The 18,244-nt window shown below is 39.5% G+C and overlaps 1 protein-coding gene across 1 annotated transcript in view; it reads right to left on the reverse strand.

Annotated features, from left to right (window-relative positions):
- Nucleotides 1-249: 249 nt before the first annotated feature.
- Nucleotides 250-18,244, reverse strand: part of TRPM6 (transient receptor potential cation channel subfamily M member 6) — a 165,530-nt gene continuing 147,535 nt past the window's right edge. The window contains exons 34-39 of the mRNA XM_019034278.4: nt 17,530-17,816; nt 17,174-17,256; nt 16,214-16,419; nt 10,501-10,552; nt 5,768-5,874; nt 250-1,043 (exon numbers count right to left, since the gene is read on the reverse strand). Coding sequence (XP_018889823.3) covers nt 910-1,043; nt 5,768-5,874; nt 10,501-10,552; nt 16,214-16,419; nt 17,174-17,256; nt 17,530-17,816 — 869 coding nt within the window. The 3' untranslated portion in view covers nt 250-909. The remainder of the gene's footprint in view (nt 1,044-5,767; nt 5,875-10,500; nt 10,553-16,213; nt 16,420-17,173; nt 17,257-17,529; nt 17,817-18,244) is intronic.

The following is an 18,244-nucleotide window of genomic DNA, read 5'->3' on the forward strand; positions in this document are numbered from 1 at the left end:
ATATATATTATATATATAATATATATAATATACATATTCCATATATATTATATATATAATATATATAATATACATATTCCATATATAATATAATATACATATTCCATATATAATATAATATACATATTCCATATATAATATATATAAAATATATATATAATATACATATTCCATATATATTATATATATAAAAAATATATATAATATACATATTCCATATATATTATATATGGAAGGGTATTTGTTTTAGGTTTCCCTTTCTTTTACAGAAACCTGAAATATCCAGGCATCATATGATTCACTGACAATATCTGAAACCCATCGAGATTTCACCAGTATACTTGGTAGTTTGTGCAGGAATGCGCTCCAATCTGTGCAAACCCACCCTTGTTCCATTGTTTTTCCTATCATTGCTATTCAAAGTCCTATGTTGTGGAAAAGACAGAGGAGGAAATCACATAACTTTTTATGAACATATATATAGACATAAATACAATCTGTGGGTGAGGTGACAAATAGTAGTAGGGGGTCCAGTCTGCATACATAGTGAGAAAATAAAATAAGTATCCCCCCCAACCCCATCCTTTAATGTGCAGGATTCTGCTCCAAAGTTCCAAGTGACCAGCTAAAGCAATGAGGTACACAAGAACAATATTCCCAGCTGACTCATCCAAGCATCTTCGTGTGGAACTTGAGGATGGAGCTGCAAAGTGCCCTGGACAGAGGTCAGTGTCTAGGAGAACCCATTGATCATATACCAATGAGGCCTTTGAACAGAAGGAGATGTGAGGCTCAGAAGGCGTGTCCCAAGGAGATGCTGATGTAATCAACATCACGTTGATCAATCTATGTTATCACAGAGTTCCTGGCAGGCAGGGCAAGCACTGGGATCTTCTTGCTCCTCCCTTTTTATAGTTGCATATCATCTTCTGGGGAATTTCTACCTGTCTCCCTTGCTGGAGGCTCCTCAGCTGATTCTATTTTTATCTCAAGTCCAAAGGTGGAATTTATCCTTTCAGGGGAATAGTCATTTCTTTTTAAATCTGCAAGGAGGACAAGTAAAAAGGTTATAGTGGATCCCCAAGAACCTACTGTTCATGAAGACAACTGGGACTTTAGGCTTTGCCAAGTGTTCAGAGAGATCTCCTCTTCCTCAGACCATAGATATGTGGAACTCAAACCCTCAACCATGTCTAGATTAAGCCTCCTTTCCCACCCCAATACCCCCTCTCCCTTCCCTATGCTGTTTGGGTGCTGTTTATGGGGGCAGGGAAGAAAGACTTGGTTGCTTGCTTCAATACACAGTGCCCTATAAGGCATAATCTGGCCAGAGTTAAGTAAAACCAAATGGGAAATGGGGCATTTTACTACTGAATGACAGGCAGAGGCAGAGAGGTCAGCCAAGAAGGCTGACTCCTCATCTCAGTGGTCAGTTTTCTGTGACAAAAGCTCCACCTCAGGTTTGGTACAGCCAATAAAAGCTCCATCCAGTTATCAGATCCTATGCTTCCTAAGCCCTCCTTCCATTTGAAAAGAAAAAAGTTAAAAGAAAATATTAATAGGCATAACCTTTGTAAGACACGTATGGAGGAAAATGGAGTTAAAATGTTTGTGACCTTTTTGTGCTGTACTTATTGTATTTGCTAGCCTAGAACATGTATTTCTTATTTTTTTAATGTTAAATGAGGATTATGTGGAAATAAAACTAATACATATTATATATTAATAATAAAACAATCAACATTTATTGAACACGTAAATTGATATGGTTTGGCTGTGTCCCCACCCCAAATTTCATCTTGAATTGTAACTCCCACAATTCCCACGTGTCATGGGGGGAATCCAGTGGGAGGTGACTGAATTATGGGGGTGGATCTTTCTTGCACTGTTCTTGTGATAGTGAATGAGTCTCACAAGATCTGATAGTTTTAAAAACGAGAGTTTCCCTACACAAGCTCTCTCTTTGCCTGCTGCCATCCAGGTAAGACGTGACTTGCTCCTCCTTGCCTTCTGCCATGATTATGAGGCCTCCCCAGCCATGTGGAACTGTAAGCTCATTAAACCTCTTTTTTAAATAAATTGCCCAGTCTCAGGTATTTTCTTTATCAGCAGCATGAAAACAGACTAATACATATACTACCTAATTCAATCTTCACACAAACTTTATAAAACAGGTGCTATTATGCCTGGTTTACAGACAAGGAAACTGAAGCCCAAGGTCATATAGCTGGTAAAAAGCAGAATTAAAATGTTTGAGTTCAGCCTCTCTAGCTACAGAGCCTATGCCCTTTATACTATCCTAAACTGCCTCTCATATAAAAAAATATGAAGGGAAACGTAGTCAAACAAAAATGAAAAATCACCTCTAATCCTATTTTCCAGACAAAACTCTTTTTTTATTTAGATTACCAAATGTCTGAATAAACAAGGATATTTCTTATTTCCACTTAAATGTTGGTCAAAAACTAAGGTTTTGAAAGAAAACATGAATTCGGACTAGATGTGGTGGAATTATTGAATTACTCAAAACCTACCAGTATATCACACCTGTAATCCCAGCACTTTGGGAGACCAAGGCGGGTGGATAACCTGAGGTCAAGAGTTCGAGACCAGGCTGGCCAATGTGGTGAAACCCCATCTCTACTAAAAATACAAAAATTAGCTGGGCGTGGTGGCGGGCGCCTGTAATCCCAGCTATTAGGGAGGCTGAGGCAGGAGAATCACTTGAACCCGCGAGACGGAGGTTGCAGTGAGCCGAGATTGCCCCACTACACTCCAGCCTGGATGACAAGAGCAAAACTCTGTCTCAAAAAAACAAACAAACAAACAAAAAACACCTACCAGTGTAGTATAAAAAAATTATCTCAACCTTAATCGTACAGGACCACTAACTGAGCTCAAGGATTGGAAGTAGTGAGTTCTGTCTCAAGTCTCCCTGTGTCCTGGCTCCTTAGATGTAGTACTTGTGTCTTCAAGAATGCAGGCTGCCCTTCCAGGGTAGGAATGAATCAGACCTGGGAAAAGGACAGTATCGGAGGATGTTGAGTGAATGAGCCGGACTCCAGCCTGCCATCATGGAATGACTCTGATCGTTATCAGCTCCTGCCTTCCAGAGGGCCCTTACCTGGAGGTCCTGATGACTCTCAGTCCAGTCCCAGCCCCTTCCTGAGCTCCTTTTGACCAGAGAAGCCAGTGGGCAGCTTGGCTGTGCACTAGTCTCTTTGCTCACATCAGGTATGTGATTTGTGAGAGTGAGTCCTGGCCAGTTGTGAGAGTTATGGCCCTCCGCTCTCTGACTGCTGCATTTTGATCTCCCCACCCCTGGCTGACCACTATATTCCCAGTGGAACTGGAAGCCTGCTCCAACTCTGTCTTTCTATGCCTTCACCACAAGAGCTCCCCCTACCTCTAACTCCAACCTGTAATCCCAGCACTTTGGGGAGGCCGAGGTGGGCGCATCATGAGGTCAGGAGATCAAGACCATCCTGGCCAACATGGTGAAACCCCATCTCTACAAAAAATACAAAAAATTAGCTGGGCATGATAGTGAGCACCTGTAATCCCAGCTATTCAGGAGGCTGAGGCAGGAGAATCGCTTGAACCCGGTAGGCGGAGGTTGTAGTGAGCCGAAATTGCACCACTGTGCTCCAGCCTGGGTGACAGAGTGAGACTCCGTCTCAAAAAAAAAAAAAAGAAAAAGAAAAAAAAAGAAATCTCCTTCGTTTGTAATAAATTTACACCTGTCCCATCCCAGGTTACGATGGATAGTGCTCTTTTACTGACTTCAAATTCAGGGTATGATCATTTATTATAAGGCAAGAAGAGCTACTCAGCTTAAGATACATGAAATCCCACTGTAAGGACAAGTCCGGTGTGACCAAAAGTAGTGGGCAAGCTGAGGCACACATGATGCTTCCCTTCTGGGACAAAAGAAAGGAATGAAACAGAGCCAGGACTGCCCATTTGGAGGGCACAGGCCTCCAGCTGCTTGCTTTTATAATAGGAATTTTTAAGCATGTCATATTATCAAATCAGATTTAAAAAAATATATGTTGCAATGTGTGTTCAAAGTAGCAGATTTTTACAGTGAAAGGCACTACTTTATTTTTTTTTTTTTTTTTTTTTTTTTTTATTATACTTTAAGTTTTAGGGTACATGTGCACATTGTGCAGGTTACATATGTATACATGTGCCATGCTGGTGGTATATCTCCCAATGCTATCCCTCCCCCCTCCCCCCACCCCACAACAGTCCCCAGAGTGTGATATTCCCCTTCCTGTGTCCATGTGATCTCATTGTTCAATTCCCACCTATGAGTGAGAATATGCGGTGTTTGGTTTTTTGTTCTTGCGATAGTTTACTGAGAATGATGGTTTCCAATTTCATCCATGTCCCTACAAAGGACATGAACTCATCATTTTTTATGGCTGCATAGTATTCCATGGTGTATATGTGCCACATTTTCTTAATCCAGTCTATCATTGTTGGACATTTGGGTTGGTTCCAAGTCTTTGCTATTGTGAATAATGCCGCAATAAACATACGTGTGCATGTGTCTTTATAGCAGCATGATTTATAGTCCTTTGGGTATATACCCAGTAATGGGATGGCTGGGTCAAATGGTATTTCTAGTTCTAGATCCCTGAGGAATCGCCACACTGACTTCCACAATGGTTGAACTAGTTTACAGTCCCACCAACAGTGTAAAAGTGTTCCTATTTCTCCACATCCTCTCCAGCACCTGTTGTTTCCTGACTTTTTAATGATTGCCATTCTAACTGGTGTGAGATGATATCTCATAGTGGTTTTGATTTGCATTTCTCTGATGGCCAGTGATGATGAGCATTTTTTCATGTGTTTTTTGGCTGCATAAATGTCTTCTTTTGAGAAGTGTCTGTTCATGTCCTTCGCCCACTTTTTGATGGGGTTGTTTGGGGAAAGGATTCCCTATTTAATAAATGGTGCTGGGAAAACTGGCTAGCCATATGTAGAAAGCTGAAACTGGATCCCTTCCTTACACCTTATACAAAAATCAATTCAAGATGGATTAAAGATTTAAACCTTAGACCTAAAACCATAAAAACCCTAGAAGAAAACCTAGGCATTACCATTCAGGACATAGGCGTGGGCAAGGACTTCATGTCCAAAACATCAAAAGCAATGGCAACAAAAGCCAAAATTGACAAATGGGATCTAATTAAACTAAAGAGCTTCTGCACAGCAAAAGAAACTACCATCAGAGTGAACAGGCAACCTACAACATGGGAGAAAATTTTCGCAACCTACTCATCTGACAAAGGGCTAATATCCAGAAAGGCACTACTTTAATTGAGGGTGTCATTTCCCTCCATACCACACCCTCCCAAGTACCCAATGGCGAAATTAGAATAGAATAGAAATGCTGTGGGCAACACGCTGTGGCCATCGGCAGCTGGCAGGACCCAAATGTGGGGGGTGGGGCGGGGGCAAAGACCTGCCTCGGTCAGATTTCATCCCATTTAAGTTGGTGGAACTTTTCTTTTGGAGTGACTGTGACAAGTATTGGGCCCCAAGTTGTTTTATCACATTTTGGCAGAACCTAAAGTAAATCCCTGTCCTTTTAATCCCTTTAGAGACTTGAAAATTTTGCAGTCAGAAAGTCAGGCTCTGCGAATGACGGTGAATGAGATAAAAATGTGATTACGATTTTCTACTTTATCCCAGGTTACAAAGGATGTTGTTCTATGAGAGATTTACTTAGAGAAAAATAGAACTGTTAGTGGCATACCCGGGAGTTTGAGCTTCCGGCAGCAGGAGTTACAATGATGTTTTGCAATGAAGTTTCTAATTGCATCTTCCCCCAAATTGGCCGGTCCAAACACCATTCCTCTTGATCTAGAGGAAATATCAGAATATCAATTAGATCACAGCTAAGAAAAAGGAGCTCAACTAGGATTCTCCGAGATACCGAACAGTATCCCATAGTAACCCAGTAAACTTGAAGGAGCCAACAAAAAACAGAGCACTTTGGGGAAACAACAATGTTAGGTTTGCAAATTTAAAATTCAAATGCACTTAAATCTTTGTTCCCAACTCCAAGACCTACTGTGAAACGCATTTCAACGGCATTTCAACGCTAATCTGATAGAAGAGTGAATTTTCTATGTACCACATTAAAACAAAATACAGCGAAATCCTTTTTAATGCGTATGGGGTGAAAGAGTGACATTCATTACCAAATGTTCTACTAGAATACCCCAAAGGTAAGATATAAAGTAAAATACATTTGCTTTTGGGAAACGCCTACTAAAACGATGCATAGACATTGTTTCAAACCCATATACTTTTCTGAAAATAACCGTCCTCAAAAACAAATTCCTGACTAAACCCTAGATCCTTACTCATGGCTCTTTCAAAGCCACTTGCTCTCCTGCAAACTGCTAGAGCTGGGCTTTTTGTGGAAAGACAAGACTATGACACAATGTGTTGGTGGAAGTAAAGTACATATGCTCGATGTAGGTGACAGAGTTACAAATAGAATCAGTATATATAAGGCACCTTTTGAATACTCTATAATCATAACAAATCCCTAGCAGATTCTAAGATCAGTGTTCATCCGTTATCATATCAAAGGCGACCATCATTCTTTGGATTTTGACACTGCACACCACAGAGCAGAGCACACCAGAAACATTTCCCAAGAAACTTTATGAAAGCTAATATTTTATTTTAATGACATGCAGAGTGGAAACAGCACATTTTAAAATCTGAACTCAATTACTGCTCTTAAATACCACGTCTTAAGAAAAAAGAAAAGCAAACTATCACAAAAGGAAACAATAAACTTTGCTTCTAAGGAATGCGGTTTTTCAAAAGGGACGTGGTGTAAAAATGGACTTTTTTCCATCCAAGGATTGAAACATTTATCTCAATTTCCACTTCCTTTTGGCAGAATAACAGTAGCTGCTCTGAAGATGTGCCAAGCTCAGAATGAGGGCTGATGTCAGTTTGATCTCAGATTGCCTCTTTGCTCCGAGGCGAGTAGGTGGAGGAAATCTCTTGGGAAGACAAAGTGAACAGACACCCAGGATTAACTTTCCTGGTCACTCAATCGCTCTTACAGAGTACAGCTCTGGGGGTATTTACCCGGCTGCATAAGCTGCCTCTTGTTAACTATTCCTCTCTCTCTGTCCATCTGGTAAGGAACCACTTCAATAAGGTGAAACTGAAGGTAGCAAAAAAAGTCGAAGCACTCAGCATTTAGACCAGGATTCTACGATGCCAATAAAGTGAAACACAGTGTTATTTTAGTCGTTTAAATTGAAGAATGCCTTTTCATAGTCTCTCCAACATGACCCTGTTAGAATATTTCACTCATTTGCTTTCCATACCTGCCATTTCTTTCTCCCAGTAAAACATAAAAACCCCCAACTTAGAGATGCAACACTGAATCTCAGATAAAACCTGTAAGTTAAATGATTTCCCTCTATGAGCTTTGGGAAAGTTAAGACAAAAGAATCAAAATTAATACCAAATGCATGTAGCAGGAGTTCGACCACTCCCAGTGTAAGGGAGAATGAAGGAGAGTTGTAAGGAAATTCATTTGCATCTACCCCCTACAGCACGCCTAGAGCCTTGCAGTCTTAGATAACCAGGTTTTAAAAAAAATACAAGTAGCTGTTTTCCAGATTTTTCACAACACAGGAAAAGCAGGTGGTAGCTTGGTTCCACATGCGAGGAAACGCTAATTAGTGCCATCTATACATAGATTTACTAAAGAACATCTCATCATCGTTTCATACTTGTCAAATGCCCAAAACTATCAAAGCAGCAAGCTAAAAAACTGTAATCCCAAATGACCAATAACCAAGGCAGAAGGTTAGGGAAAGTTAAGAGACAATAAGCATTAGAAACAATATGAGAATTTATACCACAAGAATATCTTCTCTTTTGGTAGAGGGTTATCCTTTCATTGACCCCTTCTCCTCATAGGAATGTTACCATCTTCACTGAGCCTAAGTTTTCTCATTTTTGAACTGGGATTGAAAATGCTTCCTTTCATTGTTGTTGCAAAGGCTAAAATAAATAACCCGTGAAAGCACTTGCTTAAATCAGTGCTTCCCAAACTTTAATTTACACCGGATCACCTGAGGATCTTGTGGAAATTCAGATTTTGATTCAGTATTTCTGGGGAGGGTCCTGAGATTTTGCATGTCTAACCATCTTCCCGGTGATGCTCACCTTGTTGGTCCATGTCCCATGCTTCGTGTAGCAAGTGCTTCAGACATGTAAGGCATTCGAAATGTGAGCCCCATTGAACTAATCAGACGTAATTCCCCATGATCATGGGAAAATAGTGCTTCTTGTTATCTTGACCATGAAGGCCAATTGCATCCAAAATTGGGTAACCCCACAAAACCAGGAAGGCCACAATGAAGCCATCCTATCAGTTTCCAGAGTTCCTATCCTTAAGTCATAAGAAAATAAAGTCGCCCTAAGACAGAGTTTTTCAACCCTGGTTGCCCATAGAATCACATGAGAAACTTTTAAAAAATACAGATATCAGGGCCCTATCTTCAGAGATTCCAATTTGATGCCAATCCTTGGCTTTTGTTTTTAAGTTCCCTAGGTGACTTTAATAGAAATTGAGGCCCACTGGCCTACAGCATGCAATTAAATACCTACCTGTCAAGTGGGATAATATAATCTTAGAATTCTAAATGATAGAATATTCAGGTCATATTAAGTGACATATGCCAAGGTCAAAATTTAATAAATGATAGATGGGGTATACATAAACTTGGTTTATTATATATGCAAAAAATTTCCACTGCAAAATTATAAAGTACTTTTAGTACAAGATTCCTACTACTAACCCTTAGGCACACAGGACTACTGAAGAAATAATATTCTTAGCTAAAAACACTTTAGCAGAGCTAAAGTGAAAAATAATAAAGTCTTTATGTATATAAGAGTGGTAACATGGTCTCCACAGTCAAATAACTATCATAGGAATTAGATGTGTATGTTCAATATGGATCACCTTTATTTTCTCTAGTTCACCTAGTCCAATTAAATATCTAATACACTTTTAGATGGGCCTCTTTGCATAGAAGCCTACATGTTTAGATTAAATCACTCAGTAAAATAACACAGCACTAAAGCAGTGAATATTTATGAGTTCTTGGGGAGGGAAAGTAAAAATTTCAGATTTTATTGATTGCCCACTTATGTAGTTTTATATATATATATATAAAACTACCACCCAGGGGTCAAGTATAGACAATTATGACAATTAAGAAGTAAAAATGTATGCTGGCAGTTCTCAAGAGTGGTCTCTGGACCAGCAGCATCATAATTCCCTGGGAACTTGTAAGAAATGCAGATTATTTGGCCCTACCCCAAACCTACTGAAGCAGAAACTCTGGGAGTGGGGCCCAGCAATCTGTGTTTTAACAGGCTCTCCTGGTGATTGTGATGTAAGCTCTTATTTGAGAACCATTGTTGCCAGCCATATTGATCAGTGTTTAACCCTCACTATCACTTCTTTCTACCCCACCTTTTTTTTTTTTTTTTTTTGAGGCGGAGTCTCGCTCTGTCGCCCAGGCTGGAGTGCAGTGGCGCGATCTCGGCTCACTGCAAGCTCCGCCTCCTGGGTTCACGCCATTCTCCTGCCTCAGCCTCCAGAGTAGCTGGGACTACAGGCGCCCGCCACCACGCCCGGCTAATTTTTAGTATTTTTAGTAGAGACGGGGTTTCACCGTGTTAGCCAGGATGGTCTCGATCTCCTGACCTCGTGATCCACCCGCCTCGGCCTCCCAAAGTGCTGGGATTACAGGCGTGAGCCACCGCGCCCGGCCTCTACCCCACCTTTAATAGAAGAATACAACCTGAGATCCTTTACTGCCAAGTCTTCCCAAAAACCTGCTTCTGGGATAAAATATCCAAGGGAATTCAAGGGACAGGTTGATGAGTCATCTCTCTATAGAATTTAAACTTCAGCTCTTATTTAAGTCAGATAATCTGATACTTCATATTTAAGCTCCATTGTTTTGTCCTCTCATAAGATTTGCTGTTACTAAATAGCACACTTTATGCCCCTAGCTTTCATTTTATAAGCATATGATGGAAGATGCTGCCCATGATAAGATGCAATGACTCCATTGTGAAGACAAAAAAGGAAACTGTGCTTCTCCTATGACACTGCTCTCATATCAAAGCCACAGAGGCTAAACTTACACATTGGGAACTCAGTCAAATTTGCATTAGTCCTTATAATTTCCATTTATGTGTACAAATCTAACTGCAGATTTAATATCATTTTACATATTTCCATATTTTCCCCCCATTTCCTAACCTATGCTTTTTTATAATTTTATTGTTTTTGGTCTATATACATAAGCTATGTAAAAACCTTTCTAGGATCTAGGCAGGGAACATATATGTTTGTAAATTATTTTTAAAACCATTTACTATGTGTTAAATGCAATTTTCTAAATGATAACACATAAATTAACTTACTGTTTGACTTCAGGTTTTATAACAGATGGATCTGTCAAATTTTCTCCAACACCTCAAAAGAAGAAACAAAATTCGTTTAGCAAATGGAGATTTCATTTTCTTAGAAATTCAAGAAAATAATAATTAAATTCTAATTTCTTAATTTAAAACTCACAGTCACTCTGTAGTAAATTAAACGTCATGAGCCCATACTTCACCACTAAGCAATACTGGCAAGTAAAAAATCTGGCTGGGCACGGTGGCTCACGCCTGTAATCCCAGCTCTTTGGCGGGTGGAGGTGGGCAGATGACCTGAGATTAAGAGTTCGAGACCAGCCTGGCCAACACGGTGAAATCCCATCTCTACTAAAAATACAAAAATTAGCCGGGTTTGGTGGTGCATGCCTGTAATCTCAGCTACTAGGGAGGCTGAGGCAGAAGAATCGTTTGAACCTGAGAGGCAGAGGTTGCAGTGAGCCGAGATCACGCCACTGCACTCAAGCCTGGGCAACAGAGCTTAACTCTATCTCAAAGAAAAAAAAAAAGCATGTAAAAAAAATCTGTACTTGTACCCCCAAATATATGAAGATATATAAAAACTAAATATAAAAAAATTAAATATTTTAATTCTCAAAAAATCATGTAAATTAAATGCACTATAAAAATTGTTCAGAAATGTTTGAAAATTTTAGTTAATGCACTGTTTCCCACAAACCCTCTGTTATAATAAACTTCTAGGCCTCAAATGATTGTTTTAGTGGTGTGTTCACAGTTACTGATAGTGGCATCTGTCATTCATTTACCACTTGTATATAGCAGATATTCTAATTTTATTTTCTGTAATTCTCAGCAATTATAAAAGAAAAGTGTTATCCTCGTAGCCTCGTTTTACATTTTATCCTCATTTACATCAATGAGTACACTGATGTTCAAACCAATTATGTCATCTGTCAGAGTTTGCACAGTCCATACATGGTCAGAACAGGATTAATGCTGAGCCAAAGTTTGTGTTCCTACTAGCTGGACTACAGGCATGTGCCACCACGCCCGGCTAATTTTGCATTTTTAGTAGAGACCGGGTTTCTCCATGTTGGTCAGGCTGGTCTCCGTCTCCCGACCTTAGATGATCTGCCCACCTCAGCCTCCCAAAGTGCTGGGATTACAGGCGTGAGCCACCATGCCCGGCCACATACTTATACTTTTATTCTACTTATAAACAGTAGAATAGAAACCACCAAATTCTTGATCTGGGTGATGGTTACACCTGTGTATTCAGTTGTGAAAATTCTTTGAGATGTATGCTTATGGTATGTGAATTTTCTAAACGTATATAAGTCTTCAATAAAATTTACCTTTGAAAAAAAGATGACACTAAAGCCTAAAAAGGTAACATAGGTGCAATGTAAAGCTAAAATTTATCAAAACAGGAATCAGCACCTAAAGTGAATCTCTTATAAAATACAAGTGGTGAGGAGGCTGATTTCCATTGGTGGAAATGTTCCAGGCCAGCCAGTAAGATTTGGGCACAATCCAGCGATTTCTGAGATCATTCTCTAATCAACCATGCTTCTGTTTGCTTGAAAGCAACTAACCTTGTGGGAAGATTATTTTAAAATTATATAAAATTTGTAAATTTTAGTGTATTTCTACTTGTGAAAACTCATGTTTTCTAGCTGGTTATGTTTTAAAAAGATTTTTGCTATCATCTGTAGGTTTTACAATATGCTAAACCTTTCATAAGAAAATGTAATCCTTATAGACTTTCACCCTATGAAACTGACTTCCTTAGAAAAATAACCTAGAGCTTGAAATTGGGTGACCTGGATACCTCCCTTAATCTCTTTGAACCTCAGTTTTATCATCTGAAATTGTGAATAATAATGGGCCTAATCTTACAGGGTTACTGGGAGGATTAAATTAACTACTGGACACAAACTGCTTAGCAAAGTGTCTGCCCCCTAGGAAGCTGAAAAAATGTTCACTGTTACTTGTACTATTTTTCTCCTATCAAGAACTTCTTGAGAAGTGAAATTTTATTTCCTTATCACTAGTAAAATCATGTTTCTGATTGATTATCTCATTTCCCTAAAGTGCTATGTTCCCTAAGGAACAGAACTCCTAATAAGAATGAGGGTAAAGAGTATCCACAAAACTTTATACCCCTAAACCCAATCTGACAATCCAAAGATTAACTAATAAATACATATTTTGGGGCACACAAATGGCAGAAGGACCTTTCAGTGTGTGAAAATAGAGAATAGGCCAGGCACGGTGGCTCACACCTGTAATCCCAGCACTTTGGGAGGCCGAGGCAGGCGGATCTCTTGAGCCCAGGAGTTTGAGACTGGCCTGGCCAACATGGTGAAACCCCATCACTATCACTACAAACAAATACAAAAATTAGCCAGGTGTGGTGGCGTGTGCCTGTGGTCCCAGTTAACTCGGGAAGCTGAGGTAGGAGGATCGTTAGAGCCCAGGAGGTTGAGGCTGCAGTGAGCCATGACTGCCACTGCACTCCAGCCAGCCTTGGCTACACAGTGAGACCTTGTCTCAAAAAAAAAACAAAAAAGAAAGAATTGGAGAGGAGAGGAGAGCACAGAAGAGGGAAAAGAAAAGAAAAGGAGAAAAGAGCAGCCCCAAGTACCAATCTGACTTCAAGAGAGTAAATGCTCATGTCAGGTAATATGCAGCATCCCTTTATGAGGAACTCAAGATTGACATTCTGATCCCAACCACCATTGAGTACATCAATGAACTTGTACATTGGTGGAAAGAAGCTACCAATTTATGTAGCTTGGTAGAAATTTTTTTATGTAGTAGCAGAATTGATGATGATGATGATGTCGATGCCAATGCTGACATTCTGGAATCTGCTTTGTTGAATAAAAAAATTAATATCTCTAAAAATTAATATTAATATCTCCAAATTAATGTTGAAAAATACAATGAGCTAAAAAATGCTATAAACCACTGTAATTTGAAATACAATTGTTTTTAATTTCTGTTGCTGGGAACTAAAGGTTGGATTTTAATGATGATGATTCAGGCCCTCACATGTAGGATTTTTTAAGTGGAAAGAGAGCAAAAAACTTCAGCATAATTACAAGTGATTGGAAATTGGTCAGGTCTCTCCTTAGAGTACAGTTTCTGACCTGGTGTGGCAGCTTCTGGGGTTAGTTATTGGCACTCCCTTGGAAGAAAGCAAAGAGAAGAAGAAAAGAAACTGAAAGAATAAACTGCTCGAGTATTTCACACTCCTTCTTTCTCTCAAAGCAGTAGGGAACCACAGCATACTGAGCAGGGCCTTCTTCTATAGAAGCTGAAGCTGCAGTCTCTCTGCAGCTCCAACAGGACCACACAGCTGAGGGCGGACTCCCTGCAACTGCAGATTAACCTCCATATTAAAGAGTCACACAGAGATTAATGCTTACAGCAACAATTACTAACATTTACTGAAGGCAGTGTATCAGGAACTTGTCTCAATTCTTGCCCTTAACAACTCTATGGCTAAGTGCCTAATACTGTTTTCCCTATTTACAAATGAGGGAAGTGGGACTCAAGGTGGTTGCTCCTCCGTGTTATGCAGCTAATTCACAGTGGAACCAGAAGTCAGACTCCGGCATTGCAACTCCAGAGCTCCTCCTCCTAACTGCTGCTGGTGAGCCTTTGTCTCCACTTCCACCACCCAGACAATGTGCATTATCTCTCCAAAGACTAGAAATACAAATAAATTAAATACAATATAAAACTGAACTAAAAACCATTAAGAGATTTAAAAAATACATTCTATTTTCCCTTTCCAACATGGTTTGGATTAAATATAATAATGCATGTAAACCTTTAGCCAAGTGCCTGGCACAAACGTAGTAAATGTTAGCTAGTAGTAGTGGTGTAACTGTTCATAATTACTATTATAGGATTCACATTCTTCCATAAATCCAGGTCTAACCAATTGGCCAAAACTCTCTGATAAGTATCTCAAATTTCATAACATTCATTCTATGATGTCCACTCTTTCCTTCTTTGAAGGTCAGTGTTTTGACATCGTTTATTTGGAGCGGCCTATTTCTGCAATTCACATAATTGCCCATTAAAAGAATAAAGTTAATTCTCTTTTTCCCTCAAGACTGTCAACGCAGCATTTGTTCTGTTTAATGTTACTTTGGATTACTAAGAGACATAAAAATCCCCAAACATAAACATCATTAAACAAAAACCTATTCAAGTGGAATACAAAACACACTGAAGAGTCATCATTAATTCCTTAAAGTTTTTCTTTCGTTGTTTTTTTTGTGTGTGTGTTTCTGTTTTTCCTTTTTAAACAACTCCACCCAAAACTCAAAGCACAAACAGTCAAATACAGATGAAAACAATCAACCTCTCTCCAATTTGAGCTACAAAAATAGATGCCTTGGGCATCAATGCTCTGGGTTTATAGGGATCAGGTACTTGCTGGTTTAAAAGCTGAATCAACTTGGTCATTTTAACTTTGTTTATATTGTTTCCTAAAATATTGGGTTTGAATTGAATTAGAAATATAATTCAACTCTGTGAGCAGCATAAATCTGAAAGGACAGAAGCACCTATATGTCATTTAAAAAATGCACTTATATGTAGTTTAAAAATTTGTGTCACATCCTTGAGCATGTGACACAAGTTTCAATCAAAGTGACTTTGCAGTCTTACCGGACATTGCTCATGATGCCCCAGGACTGTCTGCTTATCTCTACATTCTCCAACCTCCAAGCCTGGCTTTCAGCATAGAATCCCAGAACCAGAGAGCTGGGAAAGTCAGACAGGACAAGAAAAAGGCCCAAGTTGTTTAAACAAACCATAAGATGGTTATACCCTCTACATACGAAACTCTTAAAAGAAATAAAAGAACAGTGAAAAGAAAAGCACAGGGATGTCTTAAGAACAGCTGAAGTCTGCATCCTGGCTCCCCCTTAAGTAGCTGTGCAACTCTGGGCAAGTTATTAAACTTTCTGGGCCTAAATTCCCATAATATTTACCTCAAGGTGCTGCTTCTAGGATTAAATGAGGTAACTTCTATGAACTTCCTGGACTAAACCTCTTATTTCAAACCAAAGCCCTAGTCAGTGAGCCTAAGGAATAAATGTTGACCTCAATACATATTTTGTTCTGTCCCTGCAGGGAAAGCCTGCTGGAGATACTCTGTTTTGTGCCGCAGGATTATAAGTCACATGTGAGGTGTTGATAGCCAGGAGATGTGCTGACCAAAGGCTTCCATTAAATAAGAGTGTGCTGTGTTGCCTCTCTCAGTCTGTGTATTTTCATGAACTGTTGTAACAAGGGACACAGCAAAGAGAGCAAGCTAAATTATAAATTGCTAAAGCAATGAGCTCAAAATCATGAAAAACACCCAGAATTTAAATGTTCCTATGCGTATAAATGCATGCCTAAATATTAACATAAGGCTAAGTGAAGTCATAAAACTGAAAAATTTGTTACAAAAATCATTCCCCATTTTGCTCAAAAATTTAGATGTCTTTACATTTTAAATAGATAATCATCTGCCTACATTTTTCCCCCTAAGTGGGAAATAACATAGCAGATTCCATGATTATCACTGTACAATGTCTCTGAAATAAATGTGCCCACCTCCCTTCAAAGCTAAATACAGCAACTCCATATATTACCCATCCTGGTTCTTGCAAGATCTCTTTACACTTTGCCTCATGCTTGTTGTATCAAATCCTATATCATCAATCACCTTGCAAATCTAAAACCAGCAGCTCTCCCCGAGTGTACTCATAGGTCCAGTGAGAGAAAGCCAACATCAGCTCCTCCAGGGTGTTGGTGGGGGTGATTTCATCACCATTGTTGTTGTTGTATTTCCGGAACTCCCCTGTCATATACTTCTCAATGGTCAACCACTGGTTGGCTGAATGGCAGTAGATTAAGAAAACTTCCAGGAACCTGTTAGGGAAAAAGAGGCCATTGATCCCCCACAATACAGCAAAAGTGGGACTTACCTTACTGAGCAGTCATCAGCAGGGAAGATTACCTAACTCTGGTATGATGCAGCCTCAATGCACATGCCCTTGCCCTTTCTATGGAAGGGATAGGATGCAAATATTGGGAATTTTTCTTTCCATGCTTACCCACCTCCCTTTGCTTTGAGGTAACTTTCCAACTCTTTTATGAGTACCAGACCCAACTCTTCTTGCTGTGCTCTATAAAGTTCCTTGTAAATGAAAGAATGAAGCTTTACTCTGTCCAGCACCAAATTATGATCTGTGTCTCAATAAATGAATGCAAGTGTATGAAGACACTCAAGTGAAAGTAACAAGAGTTTATTCTTACAAAATTCCTACTTTCTATAAGACATTGGGGGAAGAGACCATGCTTACAATAAGAATAATTTTTCTACCATAATGCCCCTGGACATTAATAACACCCAAGATCTGTCTGTTTCCCATAACTGAAATCTTAGTTACAGCCTCTGAACCTCTTTTTTCCACTCATGTTTAAGTCCAGTGATTAACACCAAGGTATCTCTGGGGTCTCTAATTCTCCTTTTGCCAGTCTCCGAAATTATGGAAGGAAGAATCCAAAAATAAGATCATGGGGAATTTCCCCATGGATAAGATTTCTCATGAGTAATGGGCTGAGAAGACATGATAGAAATTCCTACTTGAAACAAAGGGCCAAGGTGCCAAGATTTTCTTACCTTGGTGTGTAGGGTATCGTTTGTGGTTTCACTTGGTTGAAGGTATAGATCAATTTTTGAGCAGCTCTTTGTTGCTGAATTTCCTACAAAATAGGGAGCACTGATAAAAATACTGATTTACTGTTGTACAGCTATGATCATGAAATTACTATAGGCTACCCCAATGTGATTTTTAGCCTTATTCAACTCCCACCACTGCCTGCCCCAAAAGCAAAAGTCCTACAAAGCAATACTACCTCTAAAAAATAATAGGCTCCCCTTTGGGTTGAAGATAATGGCCTTAGATAAGGATGTAGCCAGATCTCTTTTCTTTGACTTGTCCCTCTGGGCTATGGGTCTCTGAGTTTCAGACTTACCCTGAGGCAAAGATGAAGCACAGTGCTCTCCTGGAATATTTTATGCCACGTCCGCACAACCTCAGGAAGAAAGGACTTGACAATGAAAACTTGTCCCGGCTTGAGAATGTCATCCTCAGACCAAGTGCTGACGACTCTCATAGCTTTACGGAGGCCCCCATCCATCTCCTCTCGGGACAATACCTGGATCATTGCCGCTCTCCCACGCTGAGACCAAGAGGACATGCTTTTATCAAGGTTTAAAGGGGAACTCTCCTCCAACCTGTAGACAGTTATTTCTTCTCCTGCTGCAAAGAGAAGTGAAGGCTAGGAATTCAATAAGATTGCCATGTCTGTGACACGGATAGTATCCTAAATATCAATGCAGAATCAGTTCAGTTACCCAAATGACCAGAGGAGAATGGGACTAGCAGGGAACAGAACAGAATAAGGACATGTATCAGGCTGGCCATGCTTCCATGTTATTTATTACCTAGTAGATGTGGGGAAGGGGAGAAGGGACAAGTATCAGAGGATACAAAAGAATTAAGCTGTTCTTACTGTAGACTATAACTGGGCAAAAACAAAGTGGTGAGGATATGCTTCTTTTGTTAAAGACAAATACTTCTAAAGAGACGGTTTAACCTGATGGTGTTGCTCATTATCATCCTCCTAAGGAGCCTAATTAGACATTCTTTTCTAATTGTTCTTCTCACAACCTATTAATACAGGTTGC

The sequence above is a fragment of the Gorilla gorilla genome, chromosome 13 (genome assembly GCF_029281585.2).
Source record: "Gorilla gorilla gorilla isolate KB3781 chromosome 13, NHGRI_mGorGor1-v2.1_pri, whole genome shotgun sequence".
Taxonomy (NCBI): domain Eukaryota; kingdom Metazoa; phylum Chordata; class Mammalia; order Primates; family Hominidae; genus Gorilla; species Gorilla gorilla.